Consider the following 23,003-nt stretch of genomic DNA (forward strand, 5'->3'; position numbering starts at 1 on the left):
TTTTTTTTAAATAATCAACAAATGTGGGTAAGTGAAAGTTTGCGCTTCCAGTCTTATTCAGCTGATCAAGTCTCCCGCCAAGCCTGAACCGAGACTATATGTACATATTTGACAGAACGATCACCAAATATACAAAGGAAATCATGTCAGTCTTGTGTTCGTCATCCTTGGTGGCACTGGTAAGACCTCTTTATCATTACCTTCCCTGGCAAAACATTTACCACCGTTATTACCATCAGCCTTGTCAACATTATAATAATTATTACACAGTATTTTACATACAGCAAGTCATTAATAAATTAAAGGTGATAAGCGCAGTTCGTGTAGTGAAAGTAGAAGTGTAGACTCTGAAGGAAGCAGAGCCTTATTTACATAAAAATCTGATTTAAGCCTGCTGAGGGTAAAGAACAAAAAAAACCTAAATGAATATTCAAAAAAAGAAAAGAAAAGAATAAAACAGGTGAAATTAAACAAGATTCAACAATTTTAAAAAATTAGACCTTCCAGCAATTTTTCAAGGGTGAATTTAAGATCAAGCCAATAGCACCTGTTTTTGAACAATGGGTAGAGCTGGTTCATTTCTGACCATTTCTTATCAGTTTAGATACATATTTCATTAATTATCCACCCAATAAGCGATGTGCTGGCATCTCCTCAAATGAAAAGTAAAGAACAAAATGTTAAACATAGCCAAAAGAAAAGAAAAGAAAACCTAGGATTTCTTTGAGGAACAGCAAATGTACCAGTCCTGTGAGTGGTACAGGTATGAAAGACCTCTACAATATCTGCTCACCTTGCCTCCCCCTCCCCACTCTGCAGTCTTCTTATTCTATTAGCAGGTTTTGGTGTGTATCTTCTGGGTATTAAGTGTCTGTGGTTACACACGTGTGTGTGCGCGTACATACACGTATGCACAGAGGAAGCAGTTTCCACCAGCGCCGTCGCATCCTAAAATCAAGTGAACTTCACAAGGGAATACAGCCTAAGGTCCGGTACTTGTTTTTCCATCGTCTCTGAACCTGTAGTTTCCCCTGTGCTGCAGATACACAGCAGAATGCATCACCTCCTCTCCTCCCGCCATCGTCCTCTTCCTCGCACTGTCCTCAGTACCTGTTCTGGTGTTCGTAGTGCCAGCGGTTGAAGTCTATGTTGAATGCCACAATGCTGCCAGACGCCATGCCAGTGATCAAAGTCCTGAGGGCAGAGAACACAGTAAATCACATCTGCGAACCATCGAAACTTTTGTAATCACATCACAAAGGTGACGCAGTCTTTGTCCTCTTCCTGTTTTACCTCTGGTCGTGTGATAGGTCCATGGCACGGATTCCGGCATCACAGCCCGGATAGATGTAAAGCTGTTTGAAGTCACACGCCTGCCACACCTCAACAACTCCATTATCGCCTCCTGTCACCAAATTCTGCCCGTCACTACTTAGCAGGATTGCCTGGAAAAGAAAAAAAGAGTCCAAGTTAAAAGCAGCTCTTGGTTTATGGCTGAATAAGGTGAACACCAGTGTATGAAAATGTTTGCATTCGAGTAACCCTGACAGCTTTACCCGCGTCGAATCGTTGACCTCCATTTGTGCCAGCAGTTTTCCATTTATGCTGAAGTTGCAGAAGCGGCCTCTCTCATAGTAGATGATGCAGTGTCCCTCGCTAGACACCGAGATGAGGCGTGGCTGCTGGCACAGCTCTGGACCCTCCAGGGCTCTGAGCAGGTCCCCTGTGATAGTGTGGACGAGGCACGGGCCCTCTGAGGGAAAAGATCAAAGCAAGATAGTGTAAAGCTTCGGCAAAAGCAACATTCACTGTGATTAACGTTCACTGCGTCCACGCCACTGTTCTCTGATGTGCATCCCCATATGGAAAAGATATTTATAAATCTTATAAAATTTGTATCTGTCTTGTGTGAAACTTGTATGAAAAGCATATAAGAGTGAAAACAGATATAAGATCCCTTGAAAAATTATATAATGAAACTTGTATGTTTTGGATACTTACTAAAACAATATATGAAAGTAATGAGAAAGTGGCCACTTTCATGAGTAAATCACATATAAGTTTTTACTATTTCTTTTCCATATGGGTCTTTTTTAATTAAATTAAATATTTATTTGCAAATAAACCTCTTCTGGGGAAAGACATATAAAGATGTACAAACCTTTGGCTCCACTAATAACCAATCCCAGCTCCGCGCAGACGGACACACACACCACCTCGTGGTCATGTCCTGTCAGTACTGCTCTGGGAGCAGGATAGTCACCTGAGGAAAACACAGTTAGGAGTCAAACCACTACATTTGCAGTCAAAATGTTTCCATTGCTGTAAATATACAATAAACATGCTCTAATTATTCAACTTAATGTTTGACCTTGAAGCGCATTCATGCACTCATGTCCCAAACAACGACTAGTTAACTTGCACACATTCTGTATCCACCATTTCACCACTCACTGTTGTTAGGGTTGTCCCCTATAATATGGTGCCGCCCACTCCAGTACCACAGAAGAAGAGTGGCATCTCTGGATCCTGACACGATGTAGCAGTCTCCTCCAATGTAAGACTCTGACCTAGCCAGACACGTCACCACATCCCAGTGGCCAAAAACTATCTGGGTCAGCTTTCCTGTGGAGAGCAGGGAGGTAGACAAGTTTGCCAACGTGTGTGTGCCTCTCCTTATCAAACTCCTGGAAGGCGACGGTGGGATAAAAGTGCTTCGTGATGATAACTTAATCAAGCCGTGTCTCCTTTTAAACCCGAGGATCAGTAAAAACAGCATCTACCTCCATGTGCCTGCATGTATTTCCAAAAAAGCCTGCATCTCTTCTATGTAATAAATTAATAAACATGCAAAGCAAAGACTCTGACAGAATCATAAATTTAAGCTTCAAAAAGGAAGCTGACAGCCTCGAGGAAATGCTTGCTGTACTTAGTGCTTGACATGACTTATAAATAATACAAAAACCAACCAGTTTCTGTGGAGTAAACGCGGAAGCTCTTGTCCCAGAAGCCGCAGACGAGGATGTAACGGTTATCAGCAGTAACCACAAAACAGTGTGTGTTAATTTGGATGCTCTGGTCCACCAGGTCAGTGATCTGACGCTTGTTCACGCCTGAGTTGTTTGCTACATGGGAAGAAAAAGATGTAATCAGGCTAATGAGGGCAGAAAAATGGAAAATGGTTAACAGTATATCTAAATCCCCGATGCATCACGTGATGCCTTTGGCCACAGCTCCCCCAGTGATCTGGAAATTCCCTTTATCTACTTACAGAACATGTGTATCAAAACTATGGTTATACTGCAACTGCTTATATAAAAACAAGAGCTGCATATAAGCATCTGTGATAAATTCTGCAATAACCTATAATATTAAAAACTCCTTGATTCAGATCTGCATCTGGGCCACATCCCACCTCTGGTCAATAAAATTCAACATAAATTGCATCTATAACTTTTTGAATGGATAAAATGCTGTGAATATGTGTGAGCACTGACCAATGAGAGGGTCCATCTCAATGGGCAGATGATGAGCTTGTTCTAGGGAGTATCCTGGAGCTCCACGGAGGCCTGAAGGGTTTGAGGCACAAATATTACACAGTCATACATACGCACATCTTCAAGTGGTGAAGAAGGCCTGATCTAGTGCTCTCTGATGGGAGCTCTGATGCAAGCGTACATTAAAAATTAAGTGCCTCGTGTGGCAGTCGGTACTAAAAGCCACTTAAGCTGCCCGTGATCCTGTATAATCACATTACCATGATTAATTACACGTAGTCTGTTGCGCTAATGAGGTCATTAATAAGGTTAATTGAAGCTTTAATTAACAAATATTTCTATGTCAACATCGAGGGTGTGAACAAAACAGGACTAAAGGGCAGTATGAAACAACAAGAGCAAATGCTTCGGGCTCAGCTGTAAGTATACAAGCATTACCGGCTTTGGGAAATCAGTCGCAAAAATTCTTTAATAATTTAAATTTTACGCGGACTTCCATCAATGTACACTCACCGACAGTGTTGTGCCAGCGGTTTACGGCGAACAGCCGGCTACATGTGACCGTCACGGCTGCTGGTATGCTGAGGTGGGGGAGCGTGTTGGCCGCAACGTGTGTCACGGGAGAGTTGGAGGGAAACTTGAGCACCATGATGACATCCTGCTGCATCTGATCCTTAAACATCAGAGGGCTCTGGGGAAGGAAACACTGGTGAGACAGACAGAGAAAGAGAAAGGGAGAGAGAGAAAGGGCAAGAGGGTAGGTTGGAGGAAGGGGGATGGAGACGAAGGGAGAGGGACAGACAGAACAGATGAGACAGAGGGACGGCAGGGGAAACGGTATATTAGTGGGAGCACAGGGTCAGAGCAGGTACACACACTGAGGGCGGCTCTAGGTCTAGGAAAGGAGGCGGATGCACCGGTTGCTGAGGGCTCGGGGTCTGACGGGTTTGGGTTGACATTGATGGCTCTGATGTAGAGAAGCAGAGGCCTCATGCTGCTGAGGGTAGCAGGGACTACAGAGAGGCTACAAACACCATTACATACTACTGTATGTAATAAAACTTCAAATAGCTTACATCTTGCTAATGGAAGCTATTCCTCTCGGAGAATGCGGACTAAAAATAATTGATGCACTGGGTAGAAATGTTTTAAAAATATGATAAATAAATGAAAACAATGAAGATTCAAAGCACTACTAGCTCAGTAGCTCTGCAGCGCTCCTACAGTTGACTTGGTGTTTTCATCAGGTGTTTGTCTGTAAGTGCGTGCCAAGATGTGCTAAGGCTGTTGAGGTATCTCACCAGGTGCATGGCGGAGGACCGAGGTGGGTGTGGCTCGATCAGCAGCTGGGAGGGCACCTGACCACTAAGCTGAATCTGGGCCTCAATCAGCTGGAATCAGAGAGGAAGAGATGGGCTTACCACGCACAAGTTCGATTTCTGCACTTTAATGATAATCGTCAACAAACCTCACGCTGTACAGCATCTAGATTGTCTAGGTTGACTGCTCCCTCGTAGGATAAGAAGTTGAACACATTGAGAGCTCGCACCGCTTCTGGCCCTCGCTGCTTGTAGCCAAATATTAGATCAATCCACTGGTGAAGCTGGCACGACACGAACTCGCTCTCCAATGCCTGGAGAGAGGGAAAGATTCAGAGAGAGAGAATATTCGCAGTTTATCTCCAGATTTGAAGGTGAGGCAAAAAAAAAAAAAAAAAAGAAACAAAACTTCCAGGTTTAGTATTAAAAAAAAAAACAAGTCTCTGTTTTTCTCACCATGCGGTTAATGCGAACAAAATCCTCGGGTTTCTTGGCCCAGACGGGAAGCTCCACATCACTTACAGGAACTGCATCTTCGCGCATCCCAAGCTCATATTCATTACTGTTGACGAACATCTCGGGCAAGTAGTAGAACTCTGGGATCAGCTCCTTATGGACATGAGCAAAAACACATTGTTCAGTCACTGCCTCTTTTTGAGGAGCATGCTGTGCCGTGTGGTGGCTTAACCTTGCTTAATGTCTGCATATCTTACTGGAAAGGAGACACAAATGATATTGTAACTGATTTTGAGTACATCATAAACAAAAAAGCACAATTAAATAATAGAAAAAATAAAGACCTGAAGAGTACAGCCTACTTACGATGGGGAAATATTGTTCTTCTGCAAAATTACCAGGTAATTACACAATACCGAAAATTACTTAAGCAGTACAATTTGTATCTCCTTTCCCTTAAAACAGAAACAATTTCGGTTAAGCCACTCTATAATACAGCCCACACACAGGTACAGCCTACTTGCTCTGTAAGATGGCAAAATATTATTTTGTTTTCAGCCAAATTACCAGAAAATTATGCAGTACTTGAAAATAATTATGCAGCACTTAAAATTACTTACAGTATAATTATTTCTTTGTTACATGTAAAAAACCAACTCGTTATTTGTTGTTTTAGTGGAAGCTAAATTTAATTTCAATGCATTTTCATATAAAAAAAAACATTGAAATTGTGGGTTATATTATAAAACGAACACCCCACGATCAGAAACAAACAGCCAACAAACCAAAATCACACAAAATACCTAGCCTGGTGAACATCTAACAATCCACCCTCTGCACTCTCAGTATAATAACAGGCTATGCTGCTGCTTTAGTTAACTGGATCTAAGAAAAATCCACATCAATTATTGATGCTCCTTTAGCAAATTATTATCAAATATTTCACATATGGTACTTTCAGCTGCTCCCTTATTTCCCAAGGGGTCACCACAGCAAATGGCTCCACATGTCTGATCTGGCACAGATTTGTCACCAGATGCCTTCCCTGCAAAACTCCCATTTATCCTGGAGTGCGACCACCGCTGGCTTGTAAACCCTCAAAACTGGGGTTGTGCCTCCTCCTGGAATCAAGCTGAGGACCTTTCCTCATATGCAAAACAAATATGTTAACCACTTGAGGCCATAAGGCCACTTCTAAATACTTTCAAATTGGAAATGAAAGAAATGAAATCATAATTTCATGCTCCTGGTGTTAGGTCTCAGTGCGGATGGATTTTATGCTGAATACATCTAGTCCAACAACCTCAAACCAGTCACTTCAGTAGGTTGTTCCACGTTACCTTCACATCAGCCGTGTCCCTCTGGCAGTTCCTCCACGAGCGACCGATGCCAGAAAAGGCTCTCTCTGGATGGTCGAACTTACCATCATTAGCGCTGAGGAAAAATGTGGTAAAGGGCTCCTACAGGAACAAAAAACAGACACGTTCATGTGAAAAGCAGCCCTGAGTGTCTGGCGTGTGTTTAGTTAGCTGTTTCCAGTTTATAAGTGTGTTAAGTAGGCACTCACTATTCTGAGCATCCACATCAGTGTTGAATGAGCTGTGGAGTATAAGGTTGTGTAGTGGTGAGGAGGTGCGCTGTCGTCATCCCATGTCTCGTAGCGCTCAGCGTAAAATGCTGCTCGTTTGGGATTCAGGGCACCGATTGGCTAGAAGAAATCAGAGAGAAATAACTGGATGAATACTTTGAAGAGAAACCACACATTAGCGTTCTTCTGCATAGCGGGGTGTATACGCTCTTGGTGGGGATGTGATAAGGAGAGATTTGTGCTATTCCTTGGCACATTATGTACCGTAAATGCTATTTTGTGACTTTGATTCATTTGAGTTGATAGCATCTCCAAGTAGCACACACGCAGGAAATTGGAAAAGGTGCATAAAGAGTTTTATGGGTGGGAGCTCTAACCTTGGAAAGGTCTCTGAAGTTGCCCGGTAGTGTGAGATCGAGCTCCTCTGAATCATAGTTGGTCAAGACCCAAGGGAAGACAGGGTACTGGTTCAAATCATTATAGGTCCTCCCTGCAGAAGACACAACAGCGATCAGCGACAACAGTGTGGCGTTAGTCTTGTTATAAACTGCAAGGACACACACACACACACACACACACACACTACTCTTAGATTATAACAAACTATAAAATGTCTGTGTAAATGTTACTCTGGGAAAAGAAATGTTGCTATAAATATTTTAAAATCTTACACATCCATTATGCCGGACTCGTGCTGAAATATTAACGAACCGCTGAGCCCAGATGAAATGTTATACACTCATTAACTAAAGACGCATGTTTTTAGTTAAAAAAAAAGAAAGTCAAGCAGAGAGATAAAAGTACAAACTGTTGATAAATGATGTCAGGAGTTAAACAAATATTCACTCAGTTTCTTTGTGTGCTTCTGACACTTACTCAGTATCTCGACATGTATTAAAACAAGTGGTTTTATTCATTTTTCTAAATCTGTGTTCTAGTATATAAAGAACAATTTGGCAAACTGCAGACAAAGCATTCATCTTATTACAAATCTGTCACCTTCTTTGTCTGCCCTCTTCATTAAAGTGTTTATAGAATCACCAATGAAGGAAATACACAATGGAAGTGTGCGTTTTCTACCCTTGGCAATCGAAGCAACCAAATAAGTTTAAACTGCTAAAAAAACTTCACAGTGAATAAGAAATGTCCGTATGACTCAGCAGAAATGTTTGGACATATCAGCCAGATTTGTGTGCTTGACCGATCTTCTGTTCACACGTATATCATTGACAGGTCCAGAGGTAGAAGAGTCAGCGCTCATTTAAAGTGGACTTCACCTGCAATAGTGTTGAGGAACATGAGGTACTCAAAGTTAGAGATCTCTCTCCGCTGCCAGCGCTGCGTCATGTTGGATGACTTGAACAGCTGGCGAGGAGTGGCCAAGGAAATCCGCCTGAAATGTACACACACACGAAATTTAATTCTCCATTTATCAAATCTTGGCATTGCCCTTCGAAGACAGAGCTGTGCATACCTGGCCTGTGGCAGACCGTAACTCGTTCCTACACCGACCCGCGGGAGACTGTAGACCACCCGTTTAACGGTGGCCTGGTCGGGGAAGTTAAACATCACAGATGCTAGAGGGAGAACAAGATACAGTTAATGCTGATTTAAAATGAACCACTCACTTAACACTGAGCTAATATCCAAGAGTACATTTAAACAGATCAGGTAGTGTAGTCATTCTATACTAAAGCGGGTTAATTGCAGTGTCACCTGTGAGTATGATCGTTTCAGTAAGAACTCTGGAGACTTACTTCTGTTGGCCATGAAGACTTCTAGTCCAGTGTTCTGTAGCAGGTATCGTCTGGAGAACACAGCTCGGATCTCACTGAACATCCATTTGCCATGCAAACCCTCCGAGTAGGCAAGCACCTAATGAAGATGCACATTATTGGGAAAAAAGCACAAAGAAAGACTTATAAGTTAACCCTGTAATTTACCGGTTTTCCTCCTCTCTCTTTCTGTGCACTGATCACTTATAAAGAAAAATGATTTGTTCTTACTTTAGGGTCCATCTTCTTAAACGCAGTATCTTCTTCATCTACCTCAAAGTAGATCTCAGTAGTAGTGATGGACAGAGTGCCTCGAGCCACCACCACTGGTGCTACCAACTGAGCTGGAGTACTCAGAACCACCGGACCTGTGGGGACAAATTCAAGGGTCAGGCATTACTATCGGTAGTTATACAAGTATCCGGGTCATGCCAATAAGCATGATCACAGGGGAATATAAAACAGCACATTAGGGTCATTTCATGTTAGTTAAGATTGACCAATCATTCCCCTCTGTTGGAAACAACCGATCGGTTATGAAACCCAGGGAGGAATCACTGGATTAAACAAGGTGTTTGATCTGATTTGCATCAGTTTTTAGTGAATTGTGATTTAATCTTCTTCTGTGAGATAAATCAGCCAGACTGTTAGATTAGCTGCAAAGCTTTCAAATGTCAAACTTGCCTTTGGAGATAAAAAGTCTCGGACGAAAACGTACTAAAAACAAGAGTCAGAGAGTTTATTGTTCAGCTGGACTGTAACAAAGTCTGTGTGTGTGTGTGTGTGTGTGTGTGTGTGTGTGTGTGTGTGTGTTTGTTTCTTACCAGCGAGGTTATCGATCTCTTTTTCCTGCAGCAGACTAACAGCGTCATCGTCTCCCTCCAGCATGAGCTCTGCCTCCGGGTTTTGGGTGACCACCGACTGACTCCGGAAATTCTTTTTTTTGAGTCCCTTCTCCTCGTCTTCTGTACCTGTTTATGTTTAAGTGAGCATGTTAGAATATGCAGGAAAAAAACAAAACAAAGCAATATTTGTATGTTAGTAAACATTACTGACTGTACTCATCGAGAGCTTTGAGCGGCATGTCGGCGTGAGTAGATCCAAAGGCATTTCGCACGAATCTCCTTCTCCTCCTGAGGTCGTCCTCCCAGTAGTCTAGACGCCAGAAGTCGTGTAATTGGCTGAAAGTCGGGAGGAAAAAAGATGAGCAATTTCAGTTGAGGCACTTGTCTAAAGACAGAGATGACGTTATATGTGACATTTATGCTAAAAACCACCCAAACTAATTTCCTACAGTCTAAAAGGTTCCTCGTTATTAGGATAAAGGGCATCATTTGACCATGAGGGCCTTTTCAACTCTACAAACACCAATAACGGGCTTTTAGATAAAGAGGAAGAACAAATATTGTTGAGTTATGAACTGTAAACAACCAACAGTTACTTCAATGAAGGATGGATAAGGTTAGATGTTACATGTTACATCACATGTGGCCGCCAGCCTGTAGGAAGGTCTGGATGAGCAAAAGCTGAAGTGCATTAAAACAAAATAAGGACATCAGTCTCTTGATGCTTCCAGGCAGTAAATATATTAGGAGTCAGATACTGCACATTTTTATCACCCATTTCATTAATTTATATCAAAATCTGACTCCTTACTCATACTCCTGCAGGGATCGCTCGTGAGATTACACGGTGATGGTCTACCTCTGTGACATTGTTCCCCATGCTCCGTGCTTATTGGTCAGGATGTTGAGGATCTTCTGTTTCAGCTGGTTAGCAGTCACATGATCTCTGTGCTTAGCGGCGCTGATGAGGTGATCACACATTTTCTCCTCCTCCCTTCGGTCTGCAGCGTACTGCGCACAGTTAGACTGGAGGAGAAGGGGACGTGGAAAGTTAAATAAGGACCAGAAACAGTAAGACCGTGGACCATTACTGTGATGAGGACATGGTGCTGACAAGGAGTCAGTAGATGATCAGATGAGGATCCTTACACATCAGGCCGATACACGCGTGGATAACGGCTTATCTTATATTGCACATATGCTAACAAGATTTATCTGAAGTTATTCCGAAACTGTCAATTGCAATCTAATGTAAAAAAAACTTAAGTAAAAAATGTTTATATAAAAAAATATACTGATAGTCCATTTACTCTTAAATATCAACATGGGAATTAGTTGATTATCATTTTCTTGGAGGATCAAGGCTGTTTGTCAACCCTGAGATGAGAAAAAAACTGAGTTTTCTGTTCCAAAAAGAGTTGAATAAAACTTTGAGGCATTTATTGCGGTAACAGACTCTGTGAACCTGTCTGCTGTCTGGTTTTAGTTTCTCATTTGTAAGGCTGATAGAAAAATGAATAGCAGAGCGAATTCATCGCACAATTTTACGTCTTTGCAGACATGAAATCCCAATTACATATTAGCTTCTTGTTATATTTCACACAAGTGCTTTTATGATCAATCAGTCAATGATGTCAGCGCATAGACAGCAATCAGTGGACATCATGGATTTATGAACAGTTTAAAATAACAGGCTACATCTTTCTAACTCCGTGATTCTTTGAACAATAATGCAGCCGTTTTTTCTAAAAAAAAATAAAAAAGTGTTTTTTCAAGTCACTTCACTTCAGTGACAGAAATATTTGCAAATGTTTTAAAACTAAAGTTTAAATATTAAATTTAAACACAATAATTTGTGATGCTGTAGTCGCTCACAGTGACAGAAAAAGTGGGAGCATGACAATAAAACAGAACGAAACTTTGTAAAGTTAAACAGGCTGCAAATATATGCCTCGATATGCATCGATTATACCTTGATATGCAGTTACTAGATGCATAATTTGTAAAGGTTTCAGTGTCTGAAAATTCACAGTTTGAAAACTTTGAGGCCATTTCCACTAAAAATCATCTAAATCAGTGATACTGGGTGTAAAAATTTGATTTAGAAATCAGTGTACGGTCCGACACTCAGCTGCGGTCATGAGGTGTGGGTAGTGGCTTATCCACAGAGACTGCTGACCCAAACCCAGACGATGGTTGAATTGACTCTTTTCTCATAAGATAAAAGTCATGGCCCACACTGACTCACACTCATATTCCAATGGATAAAAATAAGCTCTGCTTATTATTTACTTGTTGCCATGGTGACTCTTGGTATCAGAGCTCCATTAATGATGGCTTTTTGCTCCATTACTTATGCATGCTCTTAACGCAGAGTTTACTGACCTTATTTCTGGAGCTGAAAACTTAAATTCGTCCAACCCAGAGTTCAAAGTTAGTTTGTTGAACCTGCTTTCTGGAAAATGGACCAGATAAACCTGAACAATATATACCTGAAGCACTCACAAAACAAAAGGACTTCACTTATCTGCACTGCTGATTTTTTTAAAAACGTTGAAAACAATACATATCGTCCAGTTTCTGTGGCTTCTTGCTCGCATACATACAGCAAGTGACAAATAGAAGTTGTATTTTGTGCTTATACCTCAAATTCAGCATGTTTGTGTACATCCTCAGCCCTCTGTCTGTTCAGGATGAACTCTGCTTCATTCGCAACGCGCACAATATGATCCTTCATGGCATGGCACAGGAGTCTGGCAGTGGAAGTAAGTGGAAAAAGAGCAAAAGAATAAAATAAAATGGAAGGAACCATCTCTATTTAGAGAAAACATAAATTCTCAACAAGATGGGAAGTGCAGCAATAAGAATGGCTAATGATTTCAGCTAACATCTGCTTCATTTTCAATGCAATGCTGTCGTTTTCCACTTTGTGCTTTCTTTGTTGGGTTTAGCAGTGATACTCGGGTAGTTTGGAGTAAAAAGGAAAAGCAAAACTGCAAGCACTGAAATTAGACCGGCTCAAATCAGCTGTAAATGTAATTGCACAATAATGATTCGACTTCCTGCTGGTCACACATGGCACTGTGCACTTATCCTGGCAAGGTTCTCATTAGGGCTCTATCACACCCATTAGTTGTTAAGCACTGATACAGAATTAGTGTTAATGTGTGAATTACAGAGTGATGTGCTGCGATAACCATTAAGTGTGATGGATTACCTTCCCTCATTGATAAGCTCAATGAAAGCGAGTCCAGCATTCTTCTGAATGGAGTTCTGCCACTCCTAAGTGTAGAAGAGACACCAAAAAGAGTACGATGAACCACAGCTGGGAGCAAAAAAGGGTAAATGATGAACAGGTCATGCCACGCACACACCTCTACGGGTCATTTTATACTGGTTTTATTCATGTTCTAAACATGTAGTCAGTTTATTTTGGAGACTAAAGAATGTTAATTCATTTACTGTTGGTTTTACAATGGCTCATGAAAGTGGATCAGAGCATCAGAATGACTAGTGGCGCAATATACAATTACCCAAATACTTCAATAAAATATGAAATAAAACATATGATTTACAAGTACTTCACTTGAGTGTTTCTGTGCTATGCTGCCTTCTACTTCTGCTCTCCATTTCTTTGTTTTAAAGAATTAAATTGTAATCCTTGAACACTCACAGGTAATCTTACTACGATACACAAAATCTATGTTTGGGTGTCTGTTTGTTTGCAAACTCCTCTTTAGCTCATCAGGAGTTGAGCAGCCAAACTTGGCATGCAGGTACATCTTGGTGCCCTGATGGTTCTTATCCATATCAGACACTATGGCGTCATCATGTTGCCTAGCAACAAGCTAAAATAATCCATTTATGCACCTGTGAAATCTTATAAAATGCATCATATAATTTTGTCACAAACACATTTTCTTTATTGCAGAATCTCAAGGGTGCAGAATATAGGCAATGGTATTCTCCACATCATCCTCTTCAGCTGTTGTCTACCCAGCTGTTGGCTCGAAGCCTACCCATTAGATATTGGTGATGTGCATCTTGAAGAGAAGGGGTGGTCTAGCATCACACCCTTCAGGGTGCATAATATTAGCAAATCCTTGGCAAATGGGTCAAAAAAATTGACAGCTCAGAAAAGTATCAAAATAGTGAGATAATCTTTGCAGCAGTCTAAATGGCAGTTCTGAAGCGTATCACGAACAATCAAGCGTTTCATTCAAATATCACAGGTCGCAAGAAGCGTGTGGAAAACAAGCGCAAAATGCCCATGAACTGAGAAAATAAGCGGCGCTGCCAAGATGCCACTTGCCACCAGTTTGGCCATATTTCAGAGCTGCAACATCACTGGAGTGCCCAAAAGCACAAGGTGTGCAATACTCAGAGACATGGCCAAGGTAAGAAAGGCTGAAAGACGACCACCACTGAACAAGACACACAAGCTGAAACGTCAAGACTGGGCCAAGAAATATCTCAAGACTGGTTTTTCTGAGGTTTTATGGACTGATGAAATGAGAATGAATCTTGATGGGCCAGATGGATGGGCCCGTGGCTGGATTAGTAAAGGGCAGAGAGCTCCAGTCTGACTCAGACGCCAGCAAGGTGGAGGTGGAGTACTGGTTTGGGCTGGTATCATCAAAGATGAGCTTGTGGGGCCTTTTCGGGTTGAGGATGGAGTCAAGCTCAACTCCCAGTCCTACTGCCAGTTTCTGGAAGACACCTTCTTCAAGCAGTGGTACAGGAAGAAGTCTGCATCCTTCAAGAAAAACATGATTTTCATGCAGGACAATGCTCCATCACACGCGTCCAAGTACTCCACAGCGTGGCTGGCAAGAAAGGGTATAAAAGAAGAAAAACTAATGACATGGCCACCTTGTTCACCTGATCTGGACCCCATTGAGAACCTGTGGTCCATCATCAAATGTGAGATTTACAAGGAGGGAAAACAGTACACCTCTCTGAACAGTGTCTGGGAGGCTGTGGTTGCTGCTGCACGCAATATTGACGGTGAACAGATCAAAACACTGACAGAATCCATGGATGGCAGGCTTTTGAGTGTCCTTGCAAAGAAAGGTGGCTATATTGGTCGCTGATTTGTTTTAGTTTTGTTTTTGAATGTCAGAAATGTATATTTGTGAATGTGGAGATGTTATATTGGTTTCACTGGTAAAAATAAATAATTGAAATGGGTATATATTTGTTTTTTGTTAAGTTGCCTAATAATTATGCACAGTAATAGTCACCTGCACACACAGATATCCCCCTAAAATAGCTAAAACTAAAAACAAACTAAAAACTACTTCCAAAAACATTCAGCTTTGATATTAATGAGTTTTTTGGGTTCATTGAGAACATGGTTGTTGTTCAATAATAAAATTATTCCTCAAAAATACAACTTGCCTAATAATTCTGCACTCCCTGTAAATTAGCGCACTCCCTTCTGAGTCACCTGTGCTAGATCAGAAAGGATGCTATATTATGATGCTGTTATATTGCCTAGCAACCACATCTACCGCCCCATTTTTAAACATTTCTCAAGTTTATCAAGTAAATCAGTTTGGAACCAGCACCGACGGGCCAAACAATATTATAGCACGGGCATGCAAATGCAATGCAATGCAAAGTATATACACATGTAGTATCTACTACAGCTTACACTACATGTTGAATTTAATTTTTCTTTTAGCCTGCAGTAGGTTGAAGTTCCTGCCTGAGAAACCTGCTGAAAGCACCTCAGAAACGCAGTGACAGCAGATGCCAGAGCAGCTTCACTGATCCGATATTGATCGCGTGGAACTCTACAGGAGGGATGATTATTCCAAACCATATTCCCTCATTTGGTGTCTTGATAGTGAAAGTGGAGAAAACTGGTCTCCCAGAATTCGTCTGCTATAGGCGTTCAATATCGTTGTCATCTAGTGACCTCGGAGGCCACAGGACATTATTCACATTAACTTCATACTCAAACCTTCACTGAGCTCTCGTGACATGCAATGGGGGCACTGTCATATACTGGAAAGGATCTCTCTCATCAGGATAGAGAAGTTTCAATACAGGACAAAACTGATCTGCAGCCAGCATTTCCTCAAACCATGACAACACAAATGTCCTGCTTTCTTGGCCTTCTTGTTTTCATTAAACATCAACCTAATGACCAGCATCACAGTGATAAAATATGTGTTGGTAATCACAATTTTCAACCAATAATACTGAAGTATTTTTTCCACTAATCTAAAATCATCCAGGCCATCCTTTTAAACTATGATTCCTCCTTCAAAGCCACTTATCTTCAATGATGCTAATTAAAACAACAACAACTATGCCTTCTTGGCTTTTCAATACATGCCAGAAACCCTTGATTATTAATACACAGTACTGCAGTGAACCTGTGTGAAGGCATCTGCATTTGTTATATCGGGGATTTCCTTTAATTGGTCAAACATTTGTTCATTCTTTCACACTAAATGCTGTTACATCATCAGACCCTGACTGGACGAGCTGATCAACACGTAAACGGCTTAAAAAAGAAAAAAAAAGAAAAAAAAAAGCTTTATTTCAGAGGACATAAACGGTTTCATCATTTACCACTGACTGTGTGAAAAGTGCACAGTAGTGCAACACTGATCAAAGGAAAGATGAAAGAAACAAGTGAAAATGCTCCTGTCTGTGAGAGAATGGAGAGTGGAGAAGGGTAAGAGTGCTGCTGAAAGCCTCAAACTATCAGACCTCCATTAGCTCCACTGGCTCTTAAGGCTGTGAAGGACACGTGGGACTATCTCCTGTTACATCCCCCCATCCGGAGGATCGATTTCTGGGCTAGGGTTTGCTCTCCCGGGTCTCTAATGGCAGACAAGGCCGGAGCCAATGGTAATACTATACATGCTGACGAGCAGCCACCCAGAAGTGGAACAGAGAGGAAAAGAAAAGGGAGTGGTAAAGAGAAGGGCAGTGTGGAGAGTGGTACGAGATGAAAGCAGTTGCTCCTGAAACACCGATTTAAAAATGACCACGGCTGAAGATGTAAGAGGACAAAAGGCGAGAGAGAAGATGACATAGAGGTAAAGATGAAGAAAATGGAGAGCGAGAGGATGGAAATGAACGCCTAAAAGAACAAGAGCGCTTTGAGAAACTTTACAACTTAAAAGAAAAGAAAAGCTGGTGACAGGTTCCACTTGTGAAAGGCTCTGCGAAGGTAAGTGTCACTCTCGCTTTGAGTTTTATGGAGTTTTATTGAAGAAAACTGAGCTTACTGGCTTACTGTGATAGCAGACGGATAAATGAGCCAGACAAAACGAATTAAGATGCAACGTCTGTGACATAATGTGTTTTTATGTAAAACTTAAACCTTGCATATGTCACAATTCTAGCCCTGATTTTATTATTATTGAGGGAAAACTATGCTGTGATATTAGATTACATCTGCAATGCGCTTATTACACAGTCGTCCCTGCCTCACAGGGCAGATCAATAACTCTGAAGCTTCCGGTGTGCTCTAACCCCCCCACCCGAAAAAAAAAAAGCCTTTCAAAAACACTTAGACACGTCAGGTTTTGACAAAACTGATTGAAAGCGTGAGGACATTTCATCAAGACACAGAGAGGAGAGGTGAGAAGTTACCAACCTGAGAACAGAGCAGCATTACGAGCTCCACCACAGACGTGCTAGACTTCATACAGACCAGACCTGTGGCACAGACACATACAACACAGTCAGGAGCCTCTCTTTTATTCTCTGTGACACACACACACACACACACACGCACACACACACACCACTGCAAGATACAAAAATATCATCAAGAAGACACTGTAGTGTCAGCGGTTTCTGCTGCTGTGCACAATCATCGTTTAAAAAAAGCATGCCACAGAAAAGACAAGAACAAACGGTGGAGAAAAAGATGAGGGACACCAGGAAGCAGGTGAGCAGAGGCAGGACTGCAACGCATTTAGTACAATCTCTTACACCCGTAACGCTAAAACTGGCATAATCTTATCTAAAAATATTGACACATCTAGCTAGCTGAATAGAAACAGTGCAAAATCCTACCTGCTTGACGAATGGGTGAAGCAGCCAGTTCAAAGACACACACACACACACACACACACACACACACACACACACACACACACACACACACACACACACACACACCACCTCGTTCTCAACCCTCCACTCACTCTTTTTCGATCTCACTCTGTCTCGCGCACACAAACATTACTGTGAGGGACAGTGAATGAGGAGACTCCACAGAGAGACGCCAGTTAGAGAAAAAGGAGCCGTGTACAGCACCTGTACCTTCTATGAGCAGCTCCTGCCCATGGCTACCCAGCAGCGTCCTGGACAGGAACGGAGCAAAGTCCACAAATATCTCCCTGAGCAAAGGGGCCACCTTCTCCAAAGCGCGCTCCAGCTTTGTGGTGATACTGTGGCGGAGATAATCGAGAGACAAGGATGAAAACGATAGGCGTGCCGATAACATGAGCAACATACAGATGAGGGTACAAGAGCATTTGAGGAAAAATCTCAGGGGATATACAGTAGGCGAGAAGGGACAAATGTGAATGAAAGAAATATGTGGAGACACGTGAGAACAAGGAAGGGAGGCACAGGACACAGGAGAAGAGAAAAAGCAGGTGAACGAAACGGAAAAAAGTGCGAGTCGGACACAGAATGTAGAAAAAAACGATGGTGTGGTATGGAAGCAGTATGTCTGTATTAGTATTACTAGGAAAAAGATGAGTTAGAAAGGATAATTGTTAGCCGGTCAGCTTAGCACTGTGGGATGAGTGAAGGTTAAAGTGTGATAAAAACTGAACCTGAAAAACTGCCAGACTTGTCTCTTGAATGGTATACTGCGTCTTTATGTGTGTACAGCTGCATTTTAAATGCTTTTCCATTCTTTAGAAATTGAGACATGAAGAGTACAAAGCAGCAGACTCAATTATGGAGCCGCGATGGCAGTGAAGTTTATATTCCTGGCTTTGTAGGTAATGCGATCTCTGAAACAGACCTGGGTCGCTAATCTACCAATTGTGGTTTTGTTTTAACCTGCTCGGAGAACCAGATGATTTGCGAAAGCTGCGGTGAAGGTTAAAACAAGCATCTCGACTCAGGTCTGGCCTGGAGTTTGGGGTTAGTGTGAGGAGATGACCATGCCAGAAATGACAGAATTGACTCTGCTACTGAAAAATTGTTGAAGCTGTTGAGGAAGTCGGCCCTTTCTTGCATGGCATTCTGGGAACATTTAGTAGTGGTTGGGCGTGGCAGAGGGTGTGTGGTGGAGGAGGGGCAGAGGGAGGGGCATGGGGACAGGACGAGTATCTCCTTGCCTAAAACACTGTCCTGCATCTCGGGGGGCTGCCTGGAAGCCAGCCAGAGAGCTAAAAGACTTGAGCTCAGGGGGCGTCTGACCGCTGCGCAGCGCACACTGCGCCACCTCACAATAGGCACTGCAATACAAACCACACACACACACACATAAAAACACACGTGCAGACATGCGCACTGATTAAGGGAGACATGCACACGCACCCACCCACTCCTGTGTGTGCGCACTTTTAGAAGAACATGTGCAGCCATGTGAAAAAAACTTTTTACACAACTATATGGAGTCCTGTGAAAAACCTGTGAAAGTAAACCCCACGATTCACCTTACAGAGCAAAGTAATGATTTCCTGATTTCCTTATCAGTCTCTTGCATCACTGTGTGGCGATTTTGGCCCACTCTTCTTTACAGCACTGCTTGACTTCACTGAAGATTTCAGGCATTCATTTATGCACAGCTCTCTTGAGGGCCCGCCACATTTAATCAGGTTGAGGTCTGAGCTTTGATCATTTTCTTTTTCAGCCATTCTGTTGTAGATTTGCTGCTGTGCTCGGGATCATTGCCCTGCTGCATGACCCAATTTGGGCCACGCTTTATCTGACAGACAGATGGCCTCATGTTTTACTCTAAAATACTTTGGTATAACAAAAGGAGCCAAAAAGCAGGTTCTTTGGCTGAAAAACAAGCCAACATCACACCCCTCCACCACCGTGCTGACAAACATGGTGCTGTGCATTACAGCTAAACATCTCCACTTGATCTCGTTGTGGTTTGTTCAGCTGTGCAGCTTTACAAACCTAAGCAGTGTTACTATGTGGAGTCTGAGATGTAGTTCTTGAGTTTTTTGCAGTTTCCCTAAGCATTGCACAGTCTGACGTTGGAGTAAACTTGGGGAAGATTGCGGCATTGTGCTTAGACACACCTGAATGCTCCAGAGCAGCAAACTGCCAAAACATCTGCTTTTATAGAGATGCTCACACGTGGCGATGATCAATTAATCAGGTGCATTCGATTAGCAGCACCTGGCTGCTACTTACCTTCTTAATTCCGTGAAGGTGTACTTAGTTTTTTTCACAGGACTGCACAGATTCCTGCGAAAACTTGCTTTTACACATGACTGTATCTGCTAACATGTCTAAGTAGAGTATAACAAAAATGTTACAGTGCAAACTCCTACAATGGTAAAGGAATACTGCTAATTATGCTAACTGGTAATTAGTAAAGACCTCATATTGCAGATGATCATAATTTTTTTAGTGACACCTATAAAGTCTGAAGACAAAACAGATTTTTGTTAATGACAAGTTCATTTACATGTTTACAAATACAAAAAAAAAAGACTGTTGAGCTTAAGACATTAACGGTCTTAATTAGTAAGTGGTGACGTTTTCATACAAAGTTTTCATATCAGAGGTGATGAGCATCATACTGTACGGTAAGTGAGAAGTGTCAGGGGTACGTGTGCATGACAACATATAATATGTGTGGCTAGAAGATGATTAATATTAGCTGATATTAGCTGATGGAACGATACCTGAACCCGTCTTTTGCGGTTGATTAGTTTAGCATGTCAAATGTGGTGTGTCTTACATGAGCCTAATAAAAATGTCCACAGCCACATCAGTCCAGAAAAAACTTCATCTTACCCTATAATCCTGTAATGAACGTGTAAGTGAAGTGAGAAATCTTTAGGGAGGATGAAGGGACAGGAATGAGGCAGGAAAAAAGACAATTTAACATAAAAAACAAAAGCCGGAGACAGGGGGACAAAATAAAGTAGGATGGAACTGAACCTATGAAATGAAATGGCCAAAGGCTGTATGATGGCGAGAGTTCTGACCTCATATTCTCCATGGTGTCTTCTGGCATGGGTGCCACTGTCTGCACCGCTGGCAGATTCTTACTAGTTGCACCATTGACAAAAGATGAAGAGGAAGATGAGGATGAGGAGGCCGAATCTGCGGCACCTGGACAGGAGGGAAAATGATAAAAAGTAAAAGCACGATAGTAACAAGAACCAAGATTAGTATGAAGTTAACAGTAATGGTAGTAATAAAGGAACTGGACATGCTGCTGCTTGTCCTTTTGGTAATGGCCCCGGTTTGAGAAAAAAGCTTTTCAATCAATATACAGAATCCATTCCAGAGAACAAATCCCTTCCTTCTCCATTATGCATGTATGATAAAGTACAATATGTCTAACAGGCTGACAAAGCCTCAAATAGAAATCCACTCTGCTGCAGTGGATCTGCTGAGCATGATTCTACTCAGAAAGGATGATCTGCAAGTCTGCTGATGTTGTCGTTATCCTAAATTTGGGTCAAGGATCATCTAATAAACAATATCTCTCTGTTTTTTCTGCATTCAGTATTAAGTATGAGCCATATGTGCAACGTCCACCATAAGATAAGTATCTTATAGTTGCTGCGCAGTCTGCAACTTCCTTCATCTGCCCTCATATACAAGCTAAAACTAACCCTGAAAGGATCTGCTGGTTCAGTTTGCTCCGCCTGTTAAAGGACAAAAGCGTGAAGCTTCAAAGACTTTTTGTAACAAAAGAAGAAATTCAACCTTGCTTGATTGAGCGGTTTCTGAGCTGCTTGAGGCCTTTTACACAAACACCTTTGTCATGCTGCAGTTCTCTATGTGCTCCATCTCCTTTAGCACACACACTACCAACTGGGCAAAAGTCTTTATGAGTAAAATATCGAATATATGCACGTCGAAATTACACGAGTAGGTTCAAAAAGACATGGGTGGGTTAAGCGTGCGCTACAGCTGTGTGTTCTCTCCCACCTGTAGTGTTGATCATGCTCTTGGGTGTTGCTGTTGCAGCAGCAAAAATGTTGGGTGTGCTGCCAGCTGAGGCTCCTCCGCTAGTGGTGGGCGTGCCCACAGTGTTGACTGACAGGCTGCCGGGTGGAGGCTTTTTGACTGGAACCACGACACTCCTGTGAAAGACGAGACATAAAGGCATCAGGCAAACATGTATCCATGTATTTGTTACGTCTAGACCTTGAAATAGGCTTATTGTAAAAGTACAGTGAGCGATAGTTCAGGAGACATACACCTTCTCCATTTTCAAGACTTATCTTAAAACTATGCTTTCTAATAAACCCTGTAGGTCAGGTGACCCTGAATCATCCCTAAGTTAAGCTTCTATATGCTCAGACTGTTGAGGGACATCCCATGACGCTCTGAGTACTTCACTTCCACTACCCTCTGAATTCTCCATATATGCATATACGACCACTGCATGCGATGTGGTGCATCCCATTTGCCGTTTGCCATTTCTCTATGATCCTCTTTTCTGTTTTGTCTCCGTCCTAAACCCCAACCAGTCATGTCAGATGGCTGTCCCTCACTAAGCCCGGTTCTGTTGGAGGTCTCTTGCTGTTGAACGGGAGTTCTTCCTCCCCACTGTCGCCTAGTGCATGGTCAGACTGTCAAATCACTGGGTTTTACTGTATGCTACAGCACCAAATAAATAAAATAGAATAGAATAAACTCTTTTCCCCACGAAGATGACATTTGAAAACGTCCTTTGTAACACTAATGATGAGTTTTGACACCTCAGTATATATCAATAAAGTTAGAATAGTTTCTGAGTTTTTCCAAGGGTAGACCACCCTCACTAACTTCTTCCTATTAGGCTTTCAAGGGGTAAGTTCTTCTTCAGACAGATGTGCAAACATCAATTCAATTCAGTTGTATTTATATAGCGCCAAATCACAGCAACAGTCGCTTCAAGGTGCTTTCATATCGTAAGGCAGACCCTACAACGGGGGTAGACAACTCCAGGCCTCGAGAGCTGTGTTGGATCAAGGATCTAAAACCTGCAGGACACCGGCCCTCGAGACCTGGAGTTGCCCATCCATGCCCTATAATAATACATACAGAGAAAAAAAACCCAACAATCATATGATCCCTATTAGCAAGCACTTTGGGGACAGTGGGAAGGAAAAACTCCCTTTTAACAGGAAGAAACCTCCAGCATAAGCAGGCTCGGGGAGGGGTCTTTCAATGTAGAAACTACTGTTTCTTAATTTAATTAATGTATTATTGACCTAAGAAACAGAAAACTTTCTTTTAGCAAACTCAATTTTTCTACCTATGAATCATCATCATTACATTTTTTTCACATCCCTTTTAGTACGAGTGAATTTCAGGGCCCAGTAATGTCCCCAAAGATATGGAGA

General features: G+C 42.0%; 1 protein-coding gene across 12 annotated transcripts in view; it reads right to left on the bottom strand.

Moving 5' to 3' along the window:
* Nucleotides 1-23,003, bottom strand: part of nbeaa (neurobeachin a) — a 99,377-nt gene continuing 76,374 nt past the window's right edge. For 3 of the 12 annotated variants that reach the window (XM_040033289.1, XM_040033292.1, XM_040033288.1), the window contains 28 exons: nt 21,601-21,755; nt 20,646-20,772; nt 18,810-18,929; nt 17,770-17,903; nt 17,102-17,163; nt 12,698-12,762; nt 12,125-12,233; nt 10,340-10,506; nt 9,692-9,816; nt 9,460-9,606; nt 8,867-9,003; nt 8,618-8,735; nt 8,335-8,437; nt 8,138-8,253; nt 7,238-7,350; nt 6,840-6,980; nt 6,613-6,732; nt 5,273-5,425; nt 4,966-5,130; nt 4,799-4,888; nt 4,011-4,203; nt 3,498-3,569; nt 2,970-3,125; nt 2,455-2,625; nt 2,162-2,263; nt 1,557-1,753; nt 1,294-1,445; nt 1-1,194 (listed from right to left, as the gene is read on the bottom strand). In XM_040033289.1, the coding sequence (XP_039889223.1) occupies nt 1,104-1,194; nt 1,294-1,445; nt 1,557-1,753; nt 2,162-2,263; nt 2,455-2,625; nt 2,970-3,125; nt 3,498-3,569; nt 4,011-4,203; nt 4,799-4,888; nt 4,966-5,130; nt 5,273-5,425; nt 6,613-6,732; nt 6,840-6,980; nt 7,238-7,350; nt 8,138-8,253; nt 8,335-8,437; nt 8,618-8,735; nt 8,867-9,003; nt 9,460-9,606; nt 9,692-9,816; nt 10,340-10,506; nt 12,125-12,233; nt 12,698-12,762; nt 17,102-17,163; nt 17,770-17,903; nt 18,810-18,929; nt 20,646-20,772; nt 21,601-21,755 (3,601 nt within the window). In that variant the 3' untranslated portion in view covers nt 1-1,103. The remainder of the gene's footprint in view (nt 1,195-1,293; nt 1,446-1,556; nt 1,754-2,161; nt 2,264-2,454; nt 2,626-2,969; nt 3,126-3,497; nt 3,570-4,010; nt 4,204-4,798; nt 4,889-4,965; nt 5,131-5,272; nt 5,426-6,612; nt 6,733-6,839; nt 6,981-7,237; nt 7,351-8,137; nt 8,254-8,334; nt 8,438-8,617; nt 8,736-8,866; nt 9,004-9,459; nt 9,607-9,691; nt 9,817-10,339; nt 10,507-12,124; nt 12,234-12,697; nt 12,763-17,101; nt 17,164-17,769; nt 17,904-18,809; nt 18,930-20,645; nt 20,773-21,600; nt 21,756-23,003) is intronic. The other 9 variants (XM_040033298.1, XM_040033294.1, XM_040033300.1 and 6 more) reach the window with 6 other exon arrangements.

This window comes from Simochromis diagramma, unplaced genomic scaffold (genome assembly GCF_900408965.1).
Source record: "Simochromis diagramma unplaced genomic scaffold, fSimDia1.1 OVJJ01000216.1, whole genome shotgun sequence".
In the NCBI taxonomy this organism is placed as follows: domain Eukaryota; kingdom Metazoa; phylum Chordata; class Actinopteri; order Cichliformes; family Cichlidae; genus Simochromis; species Simochromis diagramma.